This window comes from Pan paniscus, chromosome 6 (genome assembly GCF_029289425.2).
Source record: "Pan paniscus chromosome 6, NHGRI_mPanPan1-v2.0_pri, whole genome shotgun sequence".
Taxonomy (NCBI): domain Eukaryota; kingdom Metazoa; phylum Chordata; class Mammalia; order Primates; family Hominidae; genus Pan; species Pan paniscus.
In genome coordinates, this window is record NC_073255.2 from 49,991,612 (window position 1) to 50,012,471 (window position 20,860).

At 53.7% G+C, this 20,860-nt stretch overlaps 3 protein-coding genes across 3 annotated transcripts; all 3 read right to left on the reverse strand.

Annotated features, from left to right (window-relative positions):
- Positions 1 to 78: 78 nt before the first annotated feature.
- On the reverse strand, positions 79 to 1,029 carry LOC129398307 (uncharacterized; the record flags this gene model as incomplete). Its single annotated transcript, XM_055115280.2, has 1 exon — positions 79 to 1,029. A coding segment is annotated over one exon (663 nt), but the record flags the coding sequence as incomplete, so codon positions are not given.
- On the reverse strand, positions 79 to 2,158 carry LOC117981222 (DNA-directed RNA polymerase II subunit RPB1-like; the record flags this gene model as incomplete). The annotated part of the gene is made up of 1 exon (XM_055115281.1): positions 79 to 2,158. A coding segment is annotated over one exon (891 nt), but the record flags the coding sequence as incomplete, so codon positions are not given.
- On the reverse strand, positions 2,094 to 11,815 carry NACAD (NAC alpha domain containing). The gene is made up of 8 exons (XM_034964058.2): positions 10,069 to 11,815; positions 3,765 to 7,352; positions 3,412 to 3,524; positions 3,258 to 3,329; positions 2,774 to 2,920; positions 2,533 to 2,679; positions 2,297 to 2,419; positions 2,094 to 2,180 (listed from the first exon to the last, which is right to left on the reverse strand). Exons 1-8 carry the CDS (start codon positions 10,790 to 10,792, stop codon positions 2,166 to 2,168), a joined length of 4,929 nt encoding a protein of 1,642 aa, XP_034819949.2. The 5' UTR covers positions 10,793 to 11,815; the 3' UTR covers positions 2,094 to 2,165.
- Positions 11,816 to 20,860: the final 9,045 nt, after the last annotated feature.

A 20,860-nucleotide genomic window follows, 5' to 3' on the forward strand; every position in this document is an offset into this window, starting at 1 on the left:
TGGTCAGTGTTTTATGGGCGAGTTTTCCCACTGTACTGGGCTGTTGTAGAGCTGCTTAGCACTCATGGGACCCCAGGCCAGGGCAGGCAGCAGGCTCTTTACTGTTGACACTGTCTCTTAAGTTTACATGAAAATGGACATGCCCTGGAAGCATCAGGAGAGGCTGAGGACAAACCACACAGTCTCCTGGGCTCTTGCCCCCTACCAGAGCCCACCCTGTGCCAGAAGATTCAGTGTCCCCCTTCCATCCCACTGGTTGAACATGGCCTTGCATGGGCCTTCTGTGTGGAGTGTCAAAGGAACCACATGCCTGCCCCTCCAGGGTCCATCCCAGGTGTGGCCCCATGCTGCAGTCACTGGTCTTTGCTAGCAGAAAGAGTAGAGGACATGGAGCAGATGAAGGGACACCAGAGGGTAATGAGGGGACACCAGAGAGTAATGAAGGGACATCAGAGGGTGGTGACAGGACACCAGAGGGCAGTGAGGGGACACCAGGGAGTAATGAGGGGACATCAGGGAGTGATGAGGGGACATCAGAGGGTGATAAGGGGACACCAGAGGGTGGTGAGGGGACACCAGAGGGTGGTGAGGGGACACCAGAGAGTAATGAGGGGACACCAGGTGAGGGGACACCAGAGGGCGGTGAAGGGACACCAGAGAGTAATGAGGGGCATGAGAGGGTGGTGAGGGGACACCAGAGGGCGATGGGACACCAGAGGGCGATGAGGGGACACCGGAGAGTATTGAGGGGACACCGGAGAGTATTGAGGGGACACCGGAGAGTATTGAGGGGACACCGGAGAGTATTGAGGGGACACCAGAGAGTAATGAGGGGACACCAGAGGGCAGTGAAGGGACACTGGCGAGTATTGAGGGGACACCAGAGGGCGGTGAGGGGACACCAGAGGGCGGTGAGGGGACACCAGAGGGCGATGAGGGGAAACCAGTAATGGGGACACCAGAAGGTGAGGGGACACCAGAGGGCAGTGAAGGGACACCGGAGAGTATTGAGAGGACACCAGAAGGCGGTTAGGGGACACCAGAGAGTAATGGGACATCAGAAGGTGGTGAGGGGACATCAGAAGGCAGTGAGGGGACACCAGAGAGTAATGAGGGGACATCAGAAGGCGGTGAGGGGACATCAGAAGGCAGTGAGGGGACACCAGAGAGTAATGAGGGGACATCAGAAGGCGGTGAGGGGACACCAGAGAGTAATGAGGGGACATCAGAAGGCGGTGAGGGGACATCAGAGGGTAATGAGGGGACATCAGAAGGCAGTGAGGGGACACCAGAGAGTATTAAGACACCAGAGGGCGGTGAGGGGACACCAGAGAGTATTGAGGGGACACCAGAGGGCGGTGAGGGGACACCAGAGAGTAATGAGGGGACACCAGAGAGTATTGAGGGGACACCAGAGGGCGGTGAGGGGACACCAGAGAGTAATGAGGGGACACCAGAGAGTATTGGGACACCAGAGAGTAGGGGACACCAGAGGGTGGTGAAGGGACACCAGGGAGTATTGAGGGGACACCAGAGGGCGGTGAGGGGACACTGGAGAGTAATGAGGGGACACCAGAGAGTATTGGGACACCAGAGAGTAGGGGACACCAGAGGGTGGTGAAGGGACACCAGGGAGTATTGAGGGGACACCAGAGGGCGGTGAGGGGACACTGGAGAGTAATGAGGGGACACCAGAGGGCGGTGAGGGGACACCAGGGAGTAATGACACCAGAGGGCAGTGAGGGGACACTGGTGAGTATTGAGGTGACACCAGAGAGTAATGAGGGGACATCAGAGGGCGGTGAGGGGACACCAGAGGGAAGTGAGGGGACACAGGGTGATGAAGGGACACAAGAGGGTGATGAGGGGACACCAGAGGGAAGTGAGGGGACACAAGAGGGTGATGAAGGGACACCAGAGGGTGATGAGGGGGCACCAGAGGGCAGTGAGGGGACACCACAGAGTAATGAGTGGACACCACAGGGCAGTAAGGGGACACCAGAGGGTGGTGAAGGGACACCAGAGGGAAGTGAAGGGATGCCAGATGGTGATGATGGGACTCCAGAGGGCGAGGAGGAGACACCAGAGGGCAATGAAGGGACACCGATTTATTGAGTAGCAGAGCTGAGGGAAGGCGTAGGATGGCTCCAGCTTCCGGTCAGTGGCTACATGGTCAGTTCCTGCAGAAAGAGATGGTCATGTTGGGGGAAGCACCCCGCAGTGGAGCCAACATCAGGACCCCTCGAGGCCCTTGGGGACAGCTCAGGAGTAGGGAAAGGGGCCAGTGCTCACTCACCATGATGGCGTTGACGATGTCACTGTGGTTGTCTCTCAGAGCCCGCACGGCCTTGGCCCTGGACACATTGGCCTGCGCCATCACCAGCTCAATGTCACGCAGTTCCAGCCCCGCCTCGTCCACCTGGGGTTGGGGGAGCAGGGAAGTGGCTTGAGCTGCTTGAGGTCCCTGGGGCAGAGCCCCCATGTAGCACCTCCCACCACCCCCTGCGAGGTCCTGGAGCCCCTGCACTTCACCTCTTCCTCCTCCTCCTCTTCCTCTTCCTTGCACTCCAGCCTCACCCGGGGCCTGGGTGCTGACTCAGGAACCAAGGCTGAGGGCTCTGAGGGCACCTTAAACTTCTCAGCTGCGGCTTTGTGCACTTGCTGGGACAGGTCCTCAATCTGCAAAATGGAAGACAGCTGTGTCAGTAGAGCCTGTCCCCTCCTTGTCCCCTATCCCTCGGATCCCCTGTTCCACCACAGCCGCCACCCAGACCTTGGCCTCGCCAAAGACCACGTAAGTGTCTGAGGCTGGGCTCTTGAAGACATCAGGCTTGGCGATGACAAAGAGGATGTTCTTGGACTTCTGGATGGTGATCCTGGTGACTCCCTGAATCTGCCGCAAGCCCAGCTTTGACATTGCCTGGGAGTAGAGGGCAGAGGGGGGCTCAGACCTGGTGTTCACCCACGTCGGGGAAGGAGAGCAGCACAGTGCCCAGGAAGGCAAAGTCTCCACCGCCAACTTCCCCAAGACCTTGGGCTGGTGGTTGGTCCTTCCCCATGAGCCTCAGTCTATAAGGGCCCTCTCATGACATTCCAGCCTCAGCTGTTTAGGGGAAGGTGTGTGGGTTACTGGCATGGACCCAAAGGTCCCCTGATGGATGGGATTTCATTAGCCATGGAGTGTGAGGGTCTTGGTAAGGACGTTCCCCACACAGATGGTCCCAGGCCTGAGGTCCCAGGGGGAGCCACCAGCCCACCTTTCGGGCCTTCTTCTCACTGCGACTCTGCTTGGCTTTGGCGATGGTCTCCTCACTGCCGCCTGCTGAGGCCTGGGAAAAGGTGAGGGCTGAGCATCCATGGGTGGGGTGTGGGGCCCTCCCAGAGGCCCACCCTCTTCCCTCGACTGGGCACCTGGGCTGGACACTGCACGGTCTGAGGAGCCAAGATGTCCTGCTCGTCCAGCTCGGCTGACGACTCCCCGTGGCTATCCGAATGCTGGCCCGAGCCCAGGGCCCGAGGCGAGTCTGGGGAAGGGGAGAGGTGTGAGGATGGCCTTTTGCTTCTAGGTGGCGGGGAAGGGGGTTCAGGACCCTGGCCCTGCTGCCACATCAGGGCCAGAGGAAGCAGTGCCAACTCTCCATGGTGGCTGTGGGGTCTGGGCCCCCCACCTCGCCACCTCAGAGGCCCTCCAGCTCAGGACAGCTCTAAGGAGGAGTCCAGTTGACCCAAGCCCCAGGGCACTTCACTCCCACCCTCTGCCTTACCTTCCTCCAGGCTGTCCTCATCCTCTTGCTGCTTGGGGGCCGAGAGCCCTTGAGGGCCAGCTGGGCTCTGGGGCCCAGAGGGAGGAGGCACTTGGCAAGGCGGCAAGATCTGCAAGGCCAGGTCTTTGGCATCCATGGAGGCCACCTTGGGGCTGAGGAGTGGGGAGTGAGGCGAGAGGCTGACTCGCGGCCCAGTCCCCAGAGGCTGTGTGGTTCCTGAGACAGCAGCAGCGGCAGGCTGGGCTCCTGCCTGGGGCGGTGGGAGGCCCAGAGAGCCTGGGGGCTCCTCGTCTTCCACAGAGTCTTCCTGGGGGTCCTGGCACAGGCAGGGGGCTGGGGGCTCCAGTGGGGGTAGGGCTGCCCCAGCAAGGGTACCAGGAGCAGAAGGGTCAGGGCCCAGGGGCCTGTCCGCGGGCGTGCTGGGCTGACCCTTGGCAAGGTTTTCTGGGGGCTGCAGCAAGGGGGTGCCAAGGACACTGAGTACTTCGTGGGGTTGCTCAACACTGCTCAGACCCAGTACAGGCTCCGGCTGCTGGGAGGTTGGTGCAGACGTGGGGGCAGGTGCATCAGGGCAGCCTCCCAGCACAGGCTCCAGCTGCTGGGAGGTTGGTGCAGATGTAAGGGCAGGCGCATCAGGGCAGCCTCTGTCCAGCCTGGCCACAGCCCCTACTGAAGACTCTGGGCAGGAGTCCAGACTGGCCTCTGTGGCCACAGCTGAGGGAAGCGTGGGCTCCGGGGTGGACTTGCCACTCAGGCCTCTTTCCTCCCTGGCTGGGCTCAGGAGCCGGGCCTGGCTGACCTCAGGGCAGGCAGCAGGAGGCGCCTCGGGGACCTCCCCTGCACCTCCAAGTGCTGACCTGGGTCCATGTTCCTGTGCCAGTGGCTTCAGGCCTCCTTCCTGCTGGTTCTCAACCTCCAGGGCCTCCTTTTGGGGTGAGTCAGGCTTAGCCCCATCACCTGTGTGCGCTCGCACTTCCAGACATGCTTCCCGTCCAGGCCTAGAAAGGGCTTCTGCTATTTCCTCCCCAGCACCAGAGGCCGGCTCAGGGAGACTCAGGGCCTCCATGCCCAAAGTGGAATCCGCATCTTCCTGTGCGGCCCAAGGTGTCCCAGCTTCTGCAGCTGGCTGTGGGTCATCCTGTTGGACCTGGTCCAAGGCTGCAGGCTCCGGGACTGTAGGGAGGGCTGCATTCTTCTCCTCAGGTGCTGGCCTGGGGCCTAAGGCCGCACCTACTTCCTGCTGAGCCATGGTGGCCACAGGCTCTGTCCCTGGGGCACAGCCTGCTTCTGCCTGCCAGCTTTGAGGGGTGGCCACAGCCAGAGGCTCTGGACCTGAGGTGGGGCCTGTGTCTTGCAGAGGCAGAGGCGGTGTCATAGCAGAGTCCTGGGGTAAGGTGAGGCCCTCTTCAGCCTGCTGGGGTACAAGCGTGGCTGCAGCCAGAGGCTTTGGGGCTGATGAGAGATCTGTGTCTTGTAGGGGCAGAGGCGGTGTCATAGCGGAGTCCTGGGGTAAGGTGAGGCCCTCTTCAGCCTGCTGGGGCACAAGCGTGGCTGCAGCCACAGGTTTTGGGGCTGACGAGAGATCTGTGTCTTGTAGGGGCAGAGGCGGTGTCATAGCGGAGTCCTGGGGTAAGGTGAGGCCCTCTTCAGCCTGCTGGGGCACAAGCGTGGCTGCAGCCACAGGTTTTGGGGCTGACGAGAGATCTGTGTCTTGTAGGGGCAGAGGCGGTGTCATAGCGGAGTCCTGGGGTAAGGTGAGGCCCTCTTCAGCCTGCTGGGGCACAAGCGTGGCTGCAGCCACAGGTTTTGGGGCTGACGAGAGATCTGTGTCTTGTAGGGGCAAAGGCGGTGTCATAGCGGAGTCCTGGGGTAAGGTGAGGTCCTCTTCAGCCTGCCTGGGGACAATCGTGGCTGCAGCTACAGGCTTTCCGCCAGAGGGGAGGTTCAGCCCTTCTTCCTTCAAGTTCTGAGGAGAGTCTGGACACAATGTGAGGCTTGTTTCTTCCTGTGGAGTTGGAAGTTTTTCTGCAGTGACAGACTCTTGGCCTAAGATCTCGCTGATGCCCTCCTGGGAGGGCTGAGGCATTGCCATGGCAGCAGATTCTTGTCCAGCGGTGGAGTCTGCTTCTTCCTCCCCAGCCTGTGGGGTCACTCTGGTAGCCGCCTCCACCTGGAGGCCTGGGGCTACCTGCAGAATGTGAGGGGTCACAGTGGCAGTGGACTCCTGGCCTAAAGCAAGGCCCTCTTCTGTTACTTCTGAGATCGATTCCTGTCTCTGGGACAGATAGGCCCCTCTGTCTGAGGTCTGAGGAGCAGCCTCCAGGGCCCAGGACACAGTCCCTTCCTGAGCCTGCAGGCCCTTGGCCCCACCTCCACTCTCCTCCTCTGTCTTCTGGACACTGTCCTGGAGCAAGGTGGCCTGGGCATGGGGCTCCCCGCTGTACAGCCTCTCATCATCTGCCTCTGCGTAGGAGGCTGAGTCTGAATCAGAGGAGGCTGCAGAGGTGTCGTCCCGGAAGGCAAAAGCCTCGTCCATGCCCTCCGTGATGGACAGGTCAGACAGTGACTGCAGGAAGGAGGCGGATGTGCTGTCCTCCTCACCCTCCCCAGCCAGGTCCCCACCTGCATCGGGATCCGCCACAGCCTCCTCTTCTTCTTCCTCTGGGGATAGCGGTGTCACCTCCACTGCCTCCACCTGAAAGATGAGGCTGCCCTGGAAGGGTAGGAGGGCTGCAGGGATCATCGGGTCATTGGCCAGGAAGTCCAGGTCGAAGAAGTGGCCCTCCTGGCCCCAGGAGGAGCTGCTGTCTGCAGAGAGGCTGGACTCAGAGGACGGGGGCTCTGGGGTCCCTGCAGGGTGCAGCTCTCGTTCATCCACCATGGACCCCCGCGGGGACAGGCCCCAGCCTGAGGGGAAGTCCAGCCCTTCAGCTGGAGCCAGCAGGCTGAGGGAACAGGAGGGTGAAGAGGCCCAGCTGTCCCCATCGGCTGTAATGTAGGAACCCGAGGGTGAGGCGGGGGGCGAGTCCAGCAGCTCATCCCGCAGCTCAGCCTCTGAGTCCCTGGCGTCCCCGTGGGGCCCACAGCCAGGAAGCAGGGCATAGGTGGTCTTGGTGGGGGTGGAGGGAGGCGTGAAGAAGGAATCAGGGTCTGGGGGAGGGGAAGGCACAGAAAGATCACCCTGAGAACACAGCTCGGGGGGTGGGTCTGGGCTTGTGTGCCCACCCTCCCGGTCCCTGAGCGCTGTCCGGGCAGCCCTGGGTGACAGGAGGGCCTGGCACGTCTCCTCTCCCATCACAATCCGGGGCTCCAGGGTGGCCGGGAGAGGAGCCTCCGTGGACAGAACCTGGGAAGACAGGCCCTCAGGGAGGAGCATGGGGCTTGGGCCGCCCTCCCCTGGGTCCGCCCAGGCCGAGGGTGCCCCACCAGGCCCTGCATCCCAGCTGGCTCCCTCGGGCTGGGGCCGGGCACCCGGCTTGCTGGGCAGGAACGTGAGGGCCAGGTGGCTGGGCCCTGGGGTCAGAGCACAGGGATCCCGCCGGTCCCCTCCCAGGATGGTGGTGGCAGCGGCCGCATCGCAGGACAGATCTGTGGAGATAGAGAAGATCATGAGGTGCCCCTGGATGCATCTCCCAGGCAAGGGCCAGGCCCGGGGAGATGAATTCCGGCTGCATAGGGCCCAGAGGAAAGTGGATCCAGGAAGGCAGGAGAGAAAAGAGAAGACCCTCTGCACGCTGCGTTTGAGGGAGAACTTCCAGGAGTTTTGACAGCAGAGAGCAGCTGCTAGTGGTTTCCTTGAGAGGGGTTTTGAGGGAAGTGTTGCTGGGAGTCATGAACAGACCTGCCCGGCGGCTTTTCTCAAGGACACCTCAGCAAAGAACTAGCATTTCAGCCTCTCTGGGGAGACTGGATTGCAGTTTCCATTCCACAGAATCAGTGTGGTTCAGCTGGGCTCAGTGGGAGGGGCTGGTGGTGGGAATCTGCCGGGCAGTGCCAGCCCCATCCCATGACCTCCCAATAGATGCGCCACATGAGGCAGGCAGCACCAGCACGACGCGCGCAGCTCGAACACTCTGGGCTTCATGCCTCGCTCTGCCTCCTCTCTCTGCTGTCCTTGCTACCTACACTTGAGGCCAACATGTCACAGTTTCACCTGGCCCCTCTGACCCTGCTCCCCTCCTGCAGCCAGGGAGATGGGGAAGCCAGGGGCCACCACATGCAGCCAAGTTTCTGGAGAACAGAGATGAAGTGTCCCGTGGAGGCTTTGCTGGAGCATCTGGCCACAAGGGCAGTGGTGGGCAGGAACGGAGACCATGGAGCCCAGCAAGAGCACAGGACAGCTTCAGAGGGCCAACAGCAGCCTCTGGCTGAGTCCTCTCCTTGGTGGCAGCCACCCCATGGGTGACCACCAGTTCCTTCCCGGGTGCTGGGAGTTCCCACCCTGCCCTGTGGGCCTTCTCTGGGTCCCATGATGCACTCCCCCAACCCCCTGGGCAGGCTTCAGTATGAGGAGGCTCTGGTACTCAGTAAACGTCTGTGAGCTAACACACCTCCAGCTGAGAAAGGAGTCCATAGGAAGTAGCCCTCATGGGTCAGAAAGGACTTAGGGGACTCAGGAAGATGGAAGAAAACCCCTCCGAGGTTGCGGCACACCAGACCGCTATGGTTTTCTGCCTCCTGGACTCTTACTGGCCTGTATTTTATCACAGGCGAGATCACATTGCACATTCAGTTTTGAATCTAGCTGTTTTCACCCAACCTAATCTCATAAGCATTTTCCTGTGTGCTCTAAATGCTCATAAGCCTCATTTTAAATGTCTCCATTATGTCCACTCCCTCACTTGGACCTAGGCCAAAGGCACCTCTGTTTGAAGCATCCAATGAAGGCCCTTCAGAGCCCAGGCCAGGTCTTGCCCAAGGTGGGGGAGCGGCAGCACACAGGGGCCAGCTCTCCAGGCTGCAGATGCCTGCCTGGTGGCTCCTGCTCTCCCACACTCACTGGTGACCAGGACAACATCTCTTGCACCTCAGCTTTCTCATCTGCAAAGCAGAGCCAGGATTAGAGTTGAAGCTGAAAGAAGGGGGACCCTGTTGCCAGGCTGCTCCAGCTCCCCTCAGCAGCATCAGAGCCCTGAGCCCTGAGCCACCAGCCAAAACTCGTCACCCGAGGGCTTTGCTGCTGGGGTGATGGGACATCCAGGGGGTCCTGAGACAAGGGGGTCCTTTGGGTTCTTGCATGCCTGACACCCAACATCAGGAGTGGGCGTGGCTGGTGGGGCATCACTGGGTGCCCTGAAGCTGGGCTCTTGGTTCTGGCCCCTGGTGTGGCCCCCAGGGCAGGGGAACGGCTGAGCTGTTGGGATGGAACAGAAACCAAAGGCCAAAGGTTTTTATAACTCATTCAAGGTCACCAAGCAAGCCAGAACAGAGCCAGCACAAGACCCTGGGGCTGGGAAGTCTGGGCCTGCACTCCCTGCCTCCCACCTAGAGCAGAGGCAGCAGCCTGTGTCACCCCAAACCAGGCCCCAGGCCCCAGCAGTGGTCCCATCTCTGGGTGACTTCTTGCCCACAGCAAGGTGCCCTTGGCCCTACCCACACATGGCTGACCTCCACGCCAGGACTGTCCAGGCTCGGCTCTTTCCAGGCCCCGGTAGACCCCATCAGCCTCCACCAGCATTTGTTGACCCAGCCTAAGGACAGGTGGTCTGCACACCCAGGGCCATTGCTAATCAGGCCACCTCCCCCAAGGCCTTCCACCTTCCAGACCCAACTTAGGCTTTCTTCCACCACCTGGCCCTCCATCCGGGCTTCCTAGGCTCTGGCCGGTCCTGCTCCTCCCTCCAGAGCCATGACCAGTCGCCGGCCCAGGACAGACCGGGTGCAACTGAGGACCCTCCCGGTGGTCACCTGATCGTACTGGGGGTATCAGCCGGACACCCCGCCTCCAGAACCCGCCGCCTCTGTCCAGAGCGGCCCAGCCCCAGCAGGCTGGCAGCTCGGTGCAAACAACGGGATGCAGCGGGCGGGATGCGAGCCCCACGATCCCTGGGTCGGAAGCCAAGGGCTTAAGCCCCCACGTCCTTTCTGGCTCGCGGCGGGCACTTCGTGCGCCCCACCTTCCCCGCAGTTCTGAGAGAGGCGGTAGCAGGGTTCAGATGGAGGGAAGGACAGGGCGCGGAAAGGGGAGGGGACTCGAAGGGGGCCAGGGGGATGGGGGAGAGGGGTGAAAGGTGAGCGATGGAAAGAGAATCCGGGCTGGAGAGGGGAGAGGCTGGAGGCAGGGAAAGAGTGGCCACGGCCTCACCTGTGCGGGGCCCGGGTCGGTCCGCCTCGGGCAGCAGCAGCTCGGCGCGGGCAGCCTCCCCAGGCATGGCCTGGCCGTGCGCCCGCCCGTTCCTCAGTCCTTCCGACCCTCCGTCAGTCCGTGCCGCCTCCCCGCCGAGCCTGCGCGGCCACCGCCCCTCGGCCGGGCGGTGGGGGCAGTGGGTGACGTCAGGCCGCCCCGCCCGCCTGTCCCAGCGAGTGAGCGTGCGCGGGCTCGCCAGGCACTGCGGAGGGCGTGGGGGGGGGGGGGGGGGGAGCTCCCTCCCCGCCCCCACCCCACCCGGCTGTGGCCTCCCTCTCGCTGTGGGTCGTTTCGAGGGGGAGCGGGGGTGGGCGCCTGCGCCCAGTCCCACCCTTTCCACAGCATTTACGAGGGAGGGTTTCAGGGCCAATTGGAAGCTGGGTTGCCCCAGGGTGGCATTAGCCCGTGGCCGGGAAGAGGCGGGGACGCCCCTAGAACCCTGGTTGTGGGAGACTGGGGAGGTGGTTGGGATTCTGGGATGCTCGGAGCGCTTTGGGTGGAGTTGGCGGCGCAGCCTCCTTCCCCGCTGACCAAGCAGAGGGTGCAGGGCCTGGGGAGGGAGGGAGGGGGCCCCGCCCAGCCCGATGCCTCCATCCAAAAGGTGAGCTGGAGCTGCAGCTCTGGAGTGATTGGCTGGTCCTGGCAGTCGTCGGTCTCCGTGGCAACCGCCTCCTGTCTCCATGGCAACCAGGGATGGAGCCGACGAGAGCGCACCAGGGAAGGCGGCCCGGATGGGTCGGTCTCCAGGTCTCTTGGCAACTCGGTGATCTGTCCCATCATCTCCCCTCCACCCCCACACTAGGCAGTAGAAGGAAAAGGGAAGAAAGTGTTTCCCTCTATTCCTGGCAGCACCCTCTGCCACACCTCCCAGGAGGAAGCCCGCCCCGTGAATTTCCTGAAATGCCTCTTGCTTTCACACAGGCTACTGCGCCACCCAGATTCACTGAGCACCCCTCCTCCCCCGTGCCAGGCACCAGGGAGACAGATGAATGAGACATTGTCATCACCCCTGACTGGGGTGGGGGGAATCAGAGTAGCCATTGTCACAGGCAGGGAGGGAGGTTTCAACATCCTCAGTCTTCTGTGGGTTCTAACTTTGAGCTCATGAAGCCAGGGGCTGCCCTCTGACTCCCCCAGACCTGCCTCAAGGCTCAGTGCTACACACCTGGCTGCCTGCTGGGCATCTCTCCCCGCTGTACCCCAGGAATCAGACACACCACACCATTAGAATTAACATCAACTTTAAACAATCTCTTCCAGAAAACAAAAGAGAAGGGGACACTTCCTAACTCATTTTATAAGGCAAGAAATATCCTGATGTCAAAACTAACAATGTGTCGCCAGGCGCGGAGGCTCACGCCTGTAATCCCAGCACTTTGGGAGGCCGAGGCTGGCGGATCACGAGGTCAGGAGATCGAGGCCATTCTGGCTAACGTGGTGAAACCCCGTCTCTACTATAAAAATACAGAAAATGAGCCGGGCGTGGTAGCGGGCTCCTATAGTCCCAGCTACTCAGGAGGCTGAGGCAGGAGAATGGCGTTAACCCGGGAAGCGGAGGTTGCAGTGAGCCGAGATCGCGCCACTGCACTCCAGCCTGGGCGACAGAGCAAGACTCCGTCTCAAAAAAAAAAAACAAACAAAAAACTAACAAAGTGTCAATACACCCCAAGACCCCCAAAACGAAAACTGCAGACCAGCATCTCTCATGAATTCAGGCACAAAAATTCTCAATATTGGCAAATCAAATATAATGATGTATAAAGAAATACACCATGACCAAGTGGAATTTATTCCACGTATGCAAGGCTGGTTTGACAGTTGATAATCAATCAACAATAATCCAGAACACCAACAGGCTAAAGAAGAAAAATTATGGTATCAGTTGACACAGAAAATGTGTTTGACATAACCAACATCATTCATGATTAAAAAAAAACACTTTCAGCAAGTTAAAAATAAACTTGATAAAGATCTTACATAAAAAACTTATACAGCTAACATCATACTTAATGGTGAAAGACTGAATGCTTTTTAAGATTGGGAACAAGGCAAGGGTGTCCACACTCACCACTCTTTTCAATATATTATTGGAATTTCTAACCCTTGCAATAAAGCAAGAAGAAATAAAAGGCAGATTGACTTCCAGAATGAAAGCATGGGGAGTTCTGCTGAGCAGCTCCCCAGTGAAACTGGTAAAAATTATTATTATTAAATTTAATTTTTTAATTTGAGATGGAGTCTCGCTCTTTTGACCAGTCTGTAGTGCAGTGGCATGATCTCGGCTCACTGCAACCTCTGTCTTCCGGGTTCAAGCGATCCTACTGCCTCAGCCTCCCGAGTAGCTGGGACTACAGGTCCCACCATGCCTGGCTAATTTTTGTATTTTTAGTAGAGACGGGGTTTCACCCTGTTGGCCAGGCTGGTCTTGAACTCCTGACCTCGTGATCCACCCACCTTGGCCTCCCAAAGTGTTGGGATTACAGGTGTGAGCCACCATGCCCAGCCTGGTAAAAATTATTAAAACAAAAACAAAAACAAAAAAAACTGAGTTGAAAGGTCAGCAAGCCAGGCTTGATGGCTCATGCCTGTAATCCCAGCACTTCAGGAGGCAGAGGTGGGCAGATCATGAGGTCAAGAAATCAAGACCTTCCTGGCCAACATGGTGAAACCCTGTCTCTACTAAAAATACAAAAATTAGCCGGGCGTGGTGGTGCATGCCTGTAGTCCCAGCTACTCGGGAGGCTGAGGCAGGATAATTGCTTGAACCTGGGAGGCGTAGGTTGCAGTGAGCCGAGATCGTGCCACTGCACTCCAGCCTGGTGACAGAGTGAGATTCCGTCTTGGGGAAAAAAAAAAAAAAGAAAGGGCCCAACAAAATAAATGTGAAAGAGAGAACAAATTAAAGCTTCTGGAAATGGTCTGAAGGGCAAACAGCAAATGAAGAAACATCTATTCAAGGCTGGATGTGGTGGCTCACGCCTGTAATCCCAGCATTTTGGGAGGCCAAGGTGGGCGGATCACTTGAGATCAGGAGTTCGAGACCAGCCTGGCCAACATGGTGAAAACCCATCTCTACTTAAAAAAAATACAAAAATTAGTTGGGTATGGTGATGCACGCCTGTAATCCTACCTACTAGGGAGGCTGAGGCAGGAGAATTGCTTGAACCCTGGAGGCGGAGGTTCGTTGCAGTGAGCCGAGATCCTGCCACTGCACTCCAGCCTGGGTGATGGAGTGAGACTCTGTTTCAAAAAAAAAAGAAACATCTATTCAAGAAAATATATGAGAATTTAGTAAGAAAGGCGAGAGTCTGTGGTATTTGAATCAAGACAACTCACTCCAGCAAAGGGAGGTGGACTCCATACCAGACTGGTGTCGCCAAGAACACAGGCTTCTTTTCTTCCATCTCCCGGTCAGAGGGCTTTCTTACTGGGAGGACGGAGTACTTCAGCGTATCTCATCCTGCTCCCAGCTGCCTGTTGTGGAAGTAAGTCCTGGGTGAGTCTGGTTGAGGTGGGGCTTCCTTCTTACACTTAGCCCCCACTTGTGGAAAGTGGACTCTACTTCGGGTGTGGCATGCTGAGAATACTGGGGTCCTGACAGCCCTTCTCACGGCTTATGAGGTGAGAGTTCCATGCCAGGAGAGGCTGCTGCCTCCCTTCCACTGACTGCTCAGCTCCTAGAGTGGGAGTGTGACTCAGAAGTTTGCCACTGAGCTAAGAGATTTTGCCTGGAGGGGAGAGGCAGGTTGTAAAACAGATAGCCCATGATCTCTTCCCAGAGGAAATGACCTTACTTGCAAGGCAACACAAGGAAGTTTAAACCCAAGGGTATTCTCAACAGCAGTAGAGGTTATGGTGAAAGGCAACTGGAAGGAGATTCATGGATCTAATGTAGATACAGCCTAGGCTGGAGGTTGGCTAGTTTGCAGGAGAAAATGGGGTAATAAGACACCTGGGTGGAGCCCTACTGGGATTAAAGAAAATGTTAAACACTGGCCTCTGAAACTATTCTAGCTAAGAGGCCACAATTTGGATGAGTTTGCAGAGGAATTTCTGCCCAGAGTATTGTCGAAAACAATAGAGCAATCAGTGGAGTTCAGGAGTGGCAATTTGTGGAGTTTAACAGCTGGGCATGGTTAGGAAAAGAGAGTAGGAGAGCCTTACTAGAACCACTGTCATTCCAGGGTGACTGTGGGCATACACATAGCTGCACCTCCCTGAAGAGGACCATCAGAGGTGGAACATTGTAGGGAGCGGGAAAGACCTCACCAAAATAATCCAGCTAGTCACTAAGCAAATAAACAAGCAAACAGCAATACAAGCTCCAGAAGGGAGGGGGTTTGGACCTGTACCCAGAGTTGCTATTGGGTACTGTTCAATTATTTATTTAATGTTATTAAAATGTCCACTTTCCAACAAAAAATTGGCAAAGAAATGAAAGTATGACTTGTATACCAGAAAAATAAAAAAGGCAGGAACAGAACCTGCCTGTGTAAGCAACAAGATTTTAACAGAAAAATATTTCAAAATAACCACTACGAATATGTTTGTAGAATAAGGGAAAACATGATTAAAGAAGTAATGGAAGGTATATGATGATATTCCATCAAATAGAGAATATCAGCAAAGATATAGAAATTATTTTTTTAATTAAAAAAAATTTTTTTTTGAGACAGGCTGTCACTCTGTCGCCCCAGCCGGAGTGCGGTGGTGTGATCATGGCTCATTGCAGCCTCCACCTCTGGGGCTCAGGTGATCTTCCCACTTCAGCCTCCTTATGTGCCACCACACCCAGCTAATTTTAAAATTTTTTTTGTAGAGACGAGGTCTCACCATGTTGCCCAGGCTGGATATAAATTTTTTAAAAATGCAAATTATGGAGTTGAAAAGTAAAATATCTGAAAGAAAAAATTCACAAGAGGGCTGAACAGTAGATTTCAGTGGGCGAAGAAAGAATTAGTGAACTTGATAGAGATTAGAGATTGATGGAGATTATACAAACTGAATAACAGAAAAAAAGGAAAAATGAACAGAAACTCCAGAGAATGTGAACACTATTAAGCACACCCACATACACATAATGGGAATACCAAAAGGAGAGAAAAGAAAAAGGAGAAAGAAAAATATATGAAATAGTAATGACTGAAGACTTCTCAAATTTACTGAAGAACAATAATCTACACAGCCACAAAGTTCAATGAACTAAAAAAGAATATATGAAAATAGACCCACATGCCTGTAATCCCAGCATTTTGGGAAGCTGAGGTGGGTGGATCACCTGAGGTCAGGAGTTCAAGACCAGCCTGGCCAACATGGCAAAACCCCATCTCTACTAAAAAATACAAAAATTAGCCAAGCGTGGTGGTGGGTGCCTGTAATCCCATCTACTCAGGAGGCTGAGGCAGGGAGAATTGCTTGAACCCAGGCGGCAGAGGTTGCAGTGAGCCAAGATCAGGCAACTGCACTCCAGCCTGGGTGACACAGCAAGACTCCATCTCAAAAAAAGAAAAAGAAAATAGACCCACAGACACATTATAATCAGACACATTATAATAGTTCAGCAAGGTTGCAGGATTCAAAATCCATATATAAAAATCAATTGTTTTTCTGTAAACTTGCAATGAAAATCCAACATTGAGATTATGAAAATTCCAGGAGCCAGGCATGATGGTGCACACCTGTAGTCCCAGCTACTTGGGTGGTTGAGGCAGAAGGATTGCTTGAGCCCAGGAGTTTGAGGCCACCCTGGCCAACACAGCAAGGCCCTGTTTCTAAAACTAAAAAAATAAGCAAACAATTCCATTCAAACTGGCATTAAAAAAATAACATACTCAGGAATAAATTTAACAAAAGTAGTTCAAAACTAATACTCTGGAAACTCCAAAACAATGTTGAAAGAATTAAGGAATATCTAAATAAATATGAAAGTATCCCATGTTCATGGATCAGAAGACTTAACATTCACATGGTAAAAATCCCCAAGATCTAAAGATCCAACCCAATCCCTATCAGAGTCCCAACTAACTTCATTGTAGAAATGGATGAGTTAATTCTAAAAATCACATGGAATTGCAAGGGACCTAGAGTAGCCAAACAATCTTGAAAACAAAAACCACCTCCCAATTTCAGTACTTAGTACAAAGCAACAGCAATCAAGAGATAGTGTGCTACTGGCAGAAGTATAGACATAAACATAAATGGAATAGAACTGAGAGCCCAGAAGCAGACTGATTTTTGACAAGGCTATCAAGATCATTGAAAGGGGTAGGGGGAAAGAACAGTCTTTTCAACAAATGGTGCTGGGACAAAAGGATAGCCACATGCAAAATAAAGTTGACACTTACTTCACACCATGCTACCGTTTGAATATGCCCTCTTAAACTCATGTTGAAATTTAACTGCATTGCAACAGTATTAAGAGGTAGGACACCTTTAAGAGGCATTTAGACCATGAGGTCTTGGCTATCATTAATGCTGTTAACATGGGATGGTTTAGATTCTGAAGGGTGGGCCCCTGATAAAAGAATAAATTTGGCTTCATTTTCTCTGTCTTGTGCATGCTATCTCACTGTGTGATGCCTTCTGCTATAGGATGACACTCACCAGATGCTGGTGCCATGCTCTTAGACTTCCCAGCCTCCAGAACCATGAACCACATAAAATTCTTTTCTGTTTTTTTTTGAGACACAGTCTCACTCTGTCACCCAGGCTGGAGTGCAGTGGCGTGATCCTGGCTCACTGCAACCTCCACCTCCTGGGTTCAAGCGATTCTCCTGCCTCACTGCAACCTCCACCTCCTGGGTTCAAGCGATTCTCCTGCCTCATCCTCCTGAGTAGCTGGGATTACAGGCACTTGCCACCATGCCTGGCTAATTTTCGTACTTTTAATAGAGACAGGGTTTCACCATGTTGGTCAGGCTGGTCTTGAACTCCTGACCTCATGATCTGCCCGACTTGGTCTCCCAAAGTGCTGGGATTACAGGCATGAGCCACCATGCCTGGCCAAGTTCTGTTCTTTATAAATTACTCAGTTTGCAGTATTCTGTTGTAGCAGCATGATATAGTCTGGTATTTGTCTCCACCCAAATCTCATGTTGAATTGTAATCCCCAATGCTGGAGGTGGGGCCTGGTGGGAGGTGTTTGGATCATGGGGACGGACCCCTCATGGTTTGGTGCTGTCTTTGAGACAGTGAGTTCTCCTGAGATTTGGTCTTTTTTGGGACTGAGTCTTGCTCTGTTGCCAGGCTGGAGTGCAGTGGTGTGACCTTGGCTCACTGCAACCTCTGCCTCCCAGATTCGAGCAATTCCCATGCCTCAGGCTCCTGAGTAGCTGAGACTACAGGCATGCGCCACTAGGCCCAGCTAATTTTTTTTTTTTTTTTTGTATTTTAGTAGAGATGGGGTTTCACCATGTTGGCCAGGATGGTCTTGATCTCTTGACCTCGTGATCCGCCCACCTCGGCCTCCCAAAGTGCTGGGATTACAGGCATAAGCCACCGCGCCCGACCAAGATTTGGTCATTTAAAAGTGTGTGGCATCTCCCCACTCTACACACTCTCTCTCTTGCTCCTGCTTCACCATGTGACATGCCTGTTCCCCCTTTGCCTTCTACCACGATTGGGAGCCTCCTGAGGCCTCCCCAGAAACAGATGCCACTATGCTTCGTGTACAGCTTGCAGAACCCCATGCCAATTAAACCTCTTTTCTTATAAATTACCCAGTGCACACACATACACACACACCTTTGCAGCAAGATGAATGGAGCTAGAGGCCATTATCTTGTGAAATAACTGAGAAACTGAAAATCAAATATCGCATGTTCTCACTTATAAATGAGAGCTAAACAATGGATAGGTACACATGGACATAAAGATGGAAATAATAGACACTGGAGACTCCAAATGTGGGGACGGTGGGAGACAAGGGTTGAAAAACTACCACTGGGTACTATGTTCATTACGTGGGTAATAGGTTCATTAGAAGCCCAAACCTCAGCATGATACAGTATACCCATGTAACAAACCTGCACCTAGTGTACTCCCTAAATCTATTTTTTTTTTTGAGACAGTCTGGTTCTGTTGCCCAGGCTGGAGTGCAGTGGCACGATCTCAGCTCACTGCAAGCTCCACCTCCCAGGTTCATGCCATTCTCCTGCCTCAGCCTCCCAAGCAGTTGGGACTACGGGCACCCGCCACCACGCCCGGCCAATTTTTTTGTATTTTTAGTAGAGATGGTGTTTCACTGTGTTGGCCAGGATGGTCTCAATCTCCTGACCTCATGACCCGCCCACCTTGGCCTCCCAAAGTGCTGGGATTACAGGTGTGAGCCCCCGTGCCCGGCCACTCCCTGAATCTTAAAAAAGATATTCTTGCAAAAGACATGCAAATGGCCAAATAAGTAAATGAAAAATGCTGAAAACCATTAGTTATTAGGGAAATAACAAAAACCACAATGAGAAATCACTTTATACCCACTCACATGGCTAAAATAAAACTCAAATTACAAGTGTCATTGAGGATGTAGAGAGATCTGAAACCTTACACACTGCCGGTGGGAATGTAAAACAGTCTAGCAGTTCCTTAAACGACTAAACATAGTTACCATAGACCCAGCAATTCCACTCCTAGGTATATAACCAAGAGAAAAATGAAAACATACATTTATACTCAAACTTGTACAGGAATATTTATAGCAGCATTATTCATGTATTAGTCCATTTTGCATTGCTATAGAAGAATATCTGAGATGGTAATTTATAAAGAAATTTGGCTCACAGTTCTGCAGGCTGTACAAGCATGGTACCGACATCTGCTTGGCTCCTGGGAAGGCCTTAGGAAGCTTTTACTCATGACAGAAGGTGAACAAGGAGCAGGCATGTCACATGACGAGAGAGGGCAGAAGAGATAGGGCAGGAGTTCCCAGTCTCTTTTAAACAACCAGCTTTCAAGTGAACTAATATAGAGCAAGAACTCACTCATTACAAGGATGGCACCAAGCCATTTATGACAGATGTTCCTAACAGGCCCCATTCTCCAACACTGGTGATCCTATTTCATGAGATTTGGAGGGGACAAAATATCCAAACTGTATCAGTTCATATTATCCAGAAGGTGGAAACAATCCACATGTCCATCAATGGATGAATGGATAAACAAAATGTGGCACAAACTATAATGGAATATTATTCAGCCAAATAAAGGAATGAATACTCATACATGCGACATGAATGAAACATGAAAACAATATGCTAAGTAAATGAAGCCAGTCACAAAACACCAAAATATCACATCAGTATATGAGGCTTAGAAAATGTTCAAATTGTGGTGATGGTTGCATGTATCTGCAAAGAGACTAAAAACCACTGAATTATACATTTTTGTTTTCGAGATGGGGTCTCATTCTGTCGCCCAGGCTGGACTGCAGTGGTGCTATCACGGTTCACTGCAGGCTTGACTTTCCAGGCTTAAGTGATCCTCCTACCTCAGCCTCCTGGGTTGCTGGGACGACAGGTGCGTGCCACTGCGGCTAATTCTTGTATTTTAAAAAATAGAGACAGGGTTTTGCCTGTTGCCCAGGGTGGTCTTGAACTCCTGGGCTCAAGATCTGAGGGCCTTGGCCTCCCAAACTGCTGGGATTACAGGCGTGAGCCACCACACCTTGCCTAATTATACATTTTAAATGGGTGAAGTGTATGGCATGTGAATTATATTTTAATGAAGTGGTCATAAATGACAAAATAAAAAGCATATTGATTTGAAAGGATAAATATATTCCTGTTTTCAGGACATAAATATCTACATAGGAAATCCAAAGGAATTTAAAAAATGCATAAAGTTTAGCAAGATCACATAAAAATCAATCCCATTTCTATATGCTAACAATCAGTGTGTGAATGCCAAAATTAAGCACTACACCACTTACAATTGCTCCAAAATCATGACTTAGCGGTGTGTGTGTATATACGTGTATATATACATATATACACACATATATACTTATATACACATGTACATACATACACACACACACACACACATATATATTTTTTGAGACAGAGTCTTGCTCTGTTACCCAGGCTGGAGTGCAGTGGCACAATCTTAACTGCAGCCTCCACCTCCCGGGTTCAAGTGATTCACCTGCCTCAGCCTCCTGAGTAGCTGGGATTACAGGTGCCTGTCGTCATGCCCGACTAATTTTTATATTTTTAGTAGAGACAGGGTTTCACAATGTTGGCCAGGTTGGTCTTGAATTCCTGGCCTCAGGTGATTCGCCCGCCCCAGCCTCCCTAAGTGCTGGGATTACAGGCGTGATCCCACCACACCTGGCTGACTTAGGTAATATAAAACAAAAACTACAGGCTGGGTGTGCCTGATGGTGCCCAGTGAAGCCAGCACAAACTACCCCAATGCTTGGGTGAGTGGCCAAGCATCAGAGCAGTGACTAGACTTGTTCTTTTTGGGGAAACAGCCTAGGGTGGGGAGCCTACAGTGCTGAGGGCTGTGGGCCTCTCCACTCTCAGCTCCACCCCACTGTCCTACTCTCTGTTCTGTATGGCTGGAGGCAACTCAGTTCCCTGACTGCTATTTAGTCAGGTTCTGCCAATAGGTGTCTCTAAGGAGAGGCTGGAAGGTAGAAAGCTTGTTGCCTCCCAGCACCTGGTAATCCCCGCAGCAGCAGGGAGGCTGCCAGGGTCCTGTTTGGGCAGCCAGTGCCTAGATGACAGCACAAGGCTCTGGTCAGGGTGGTGAA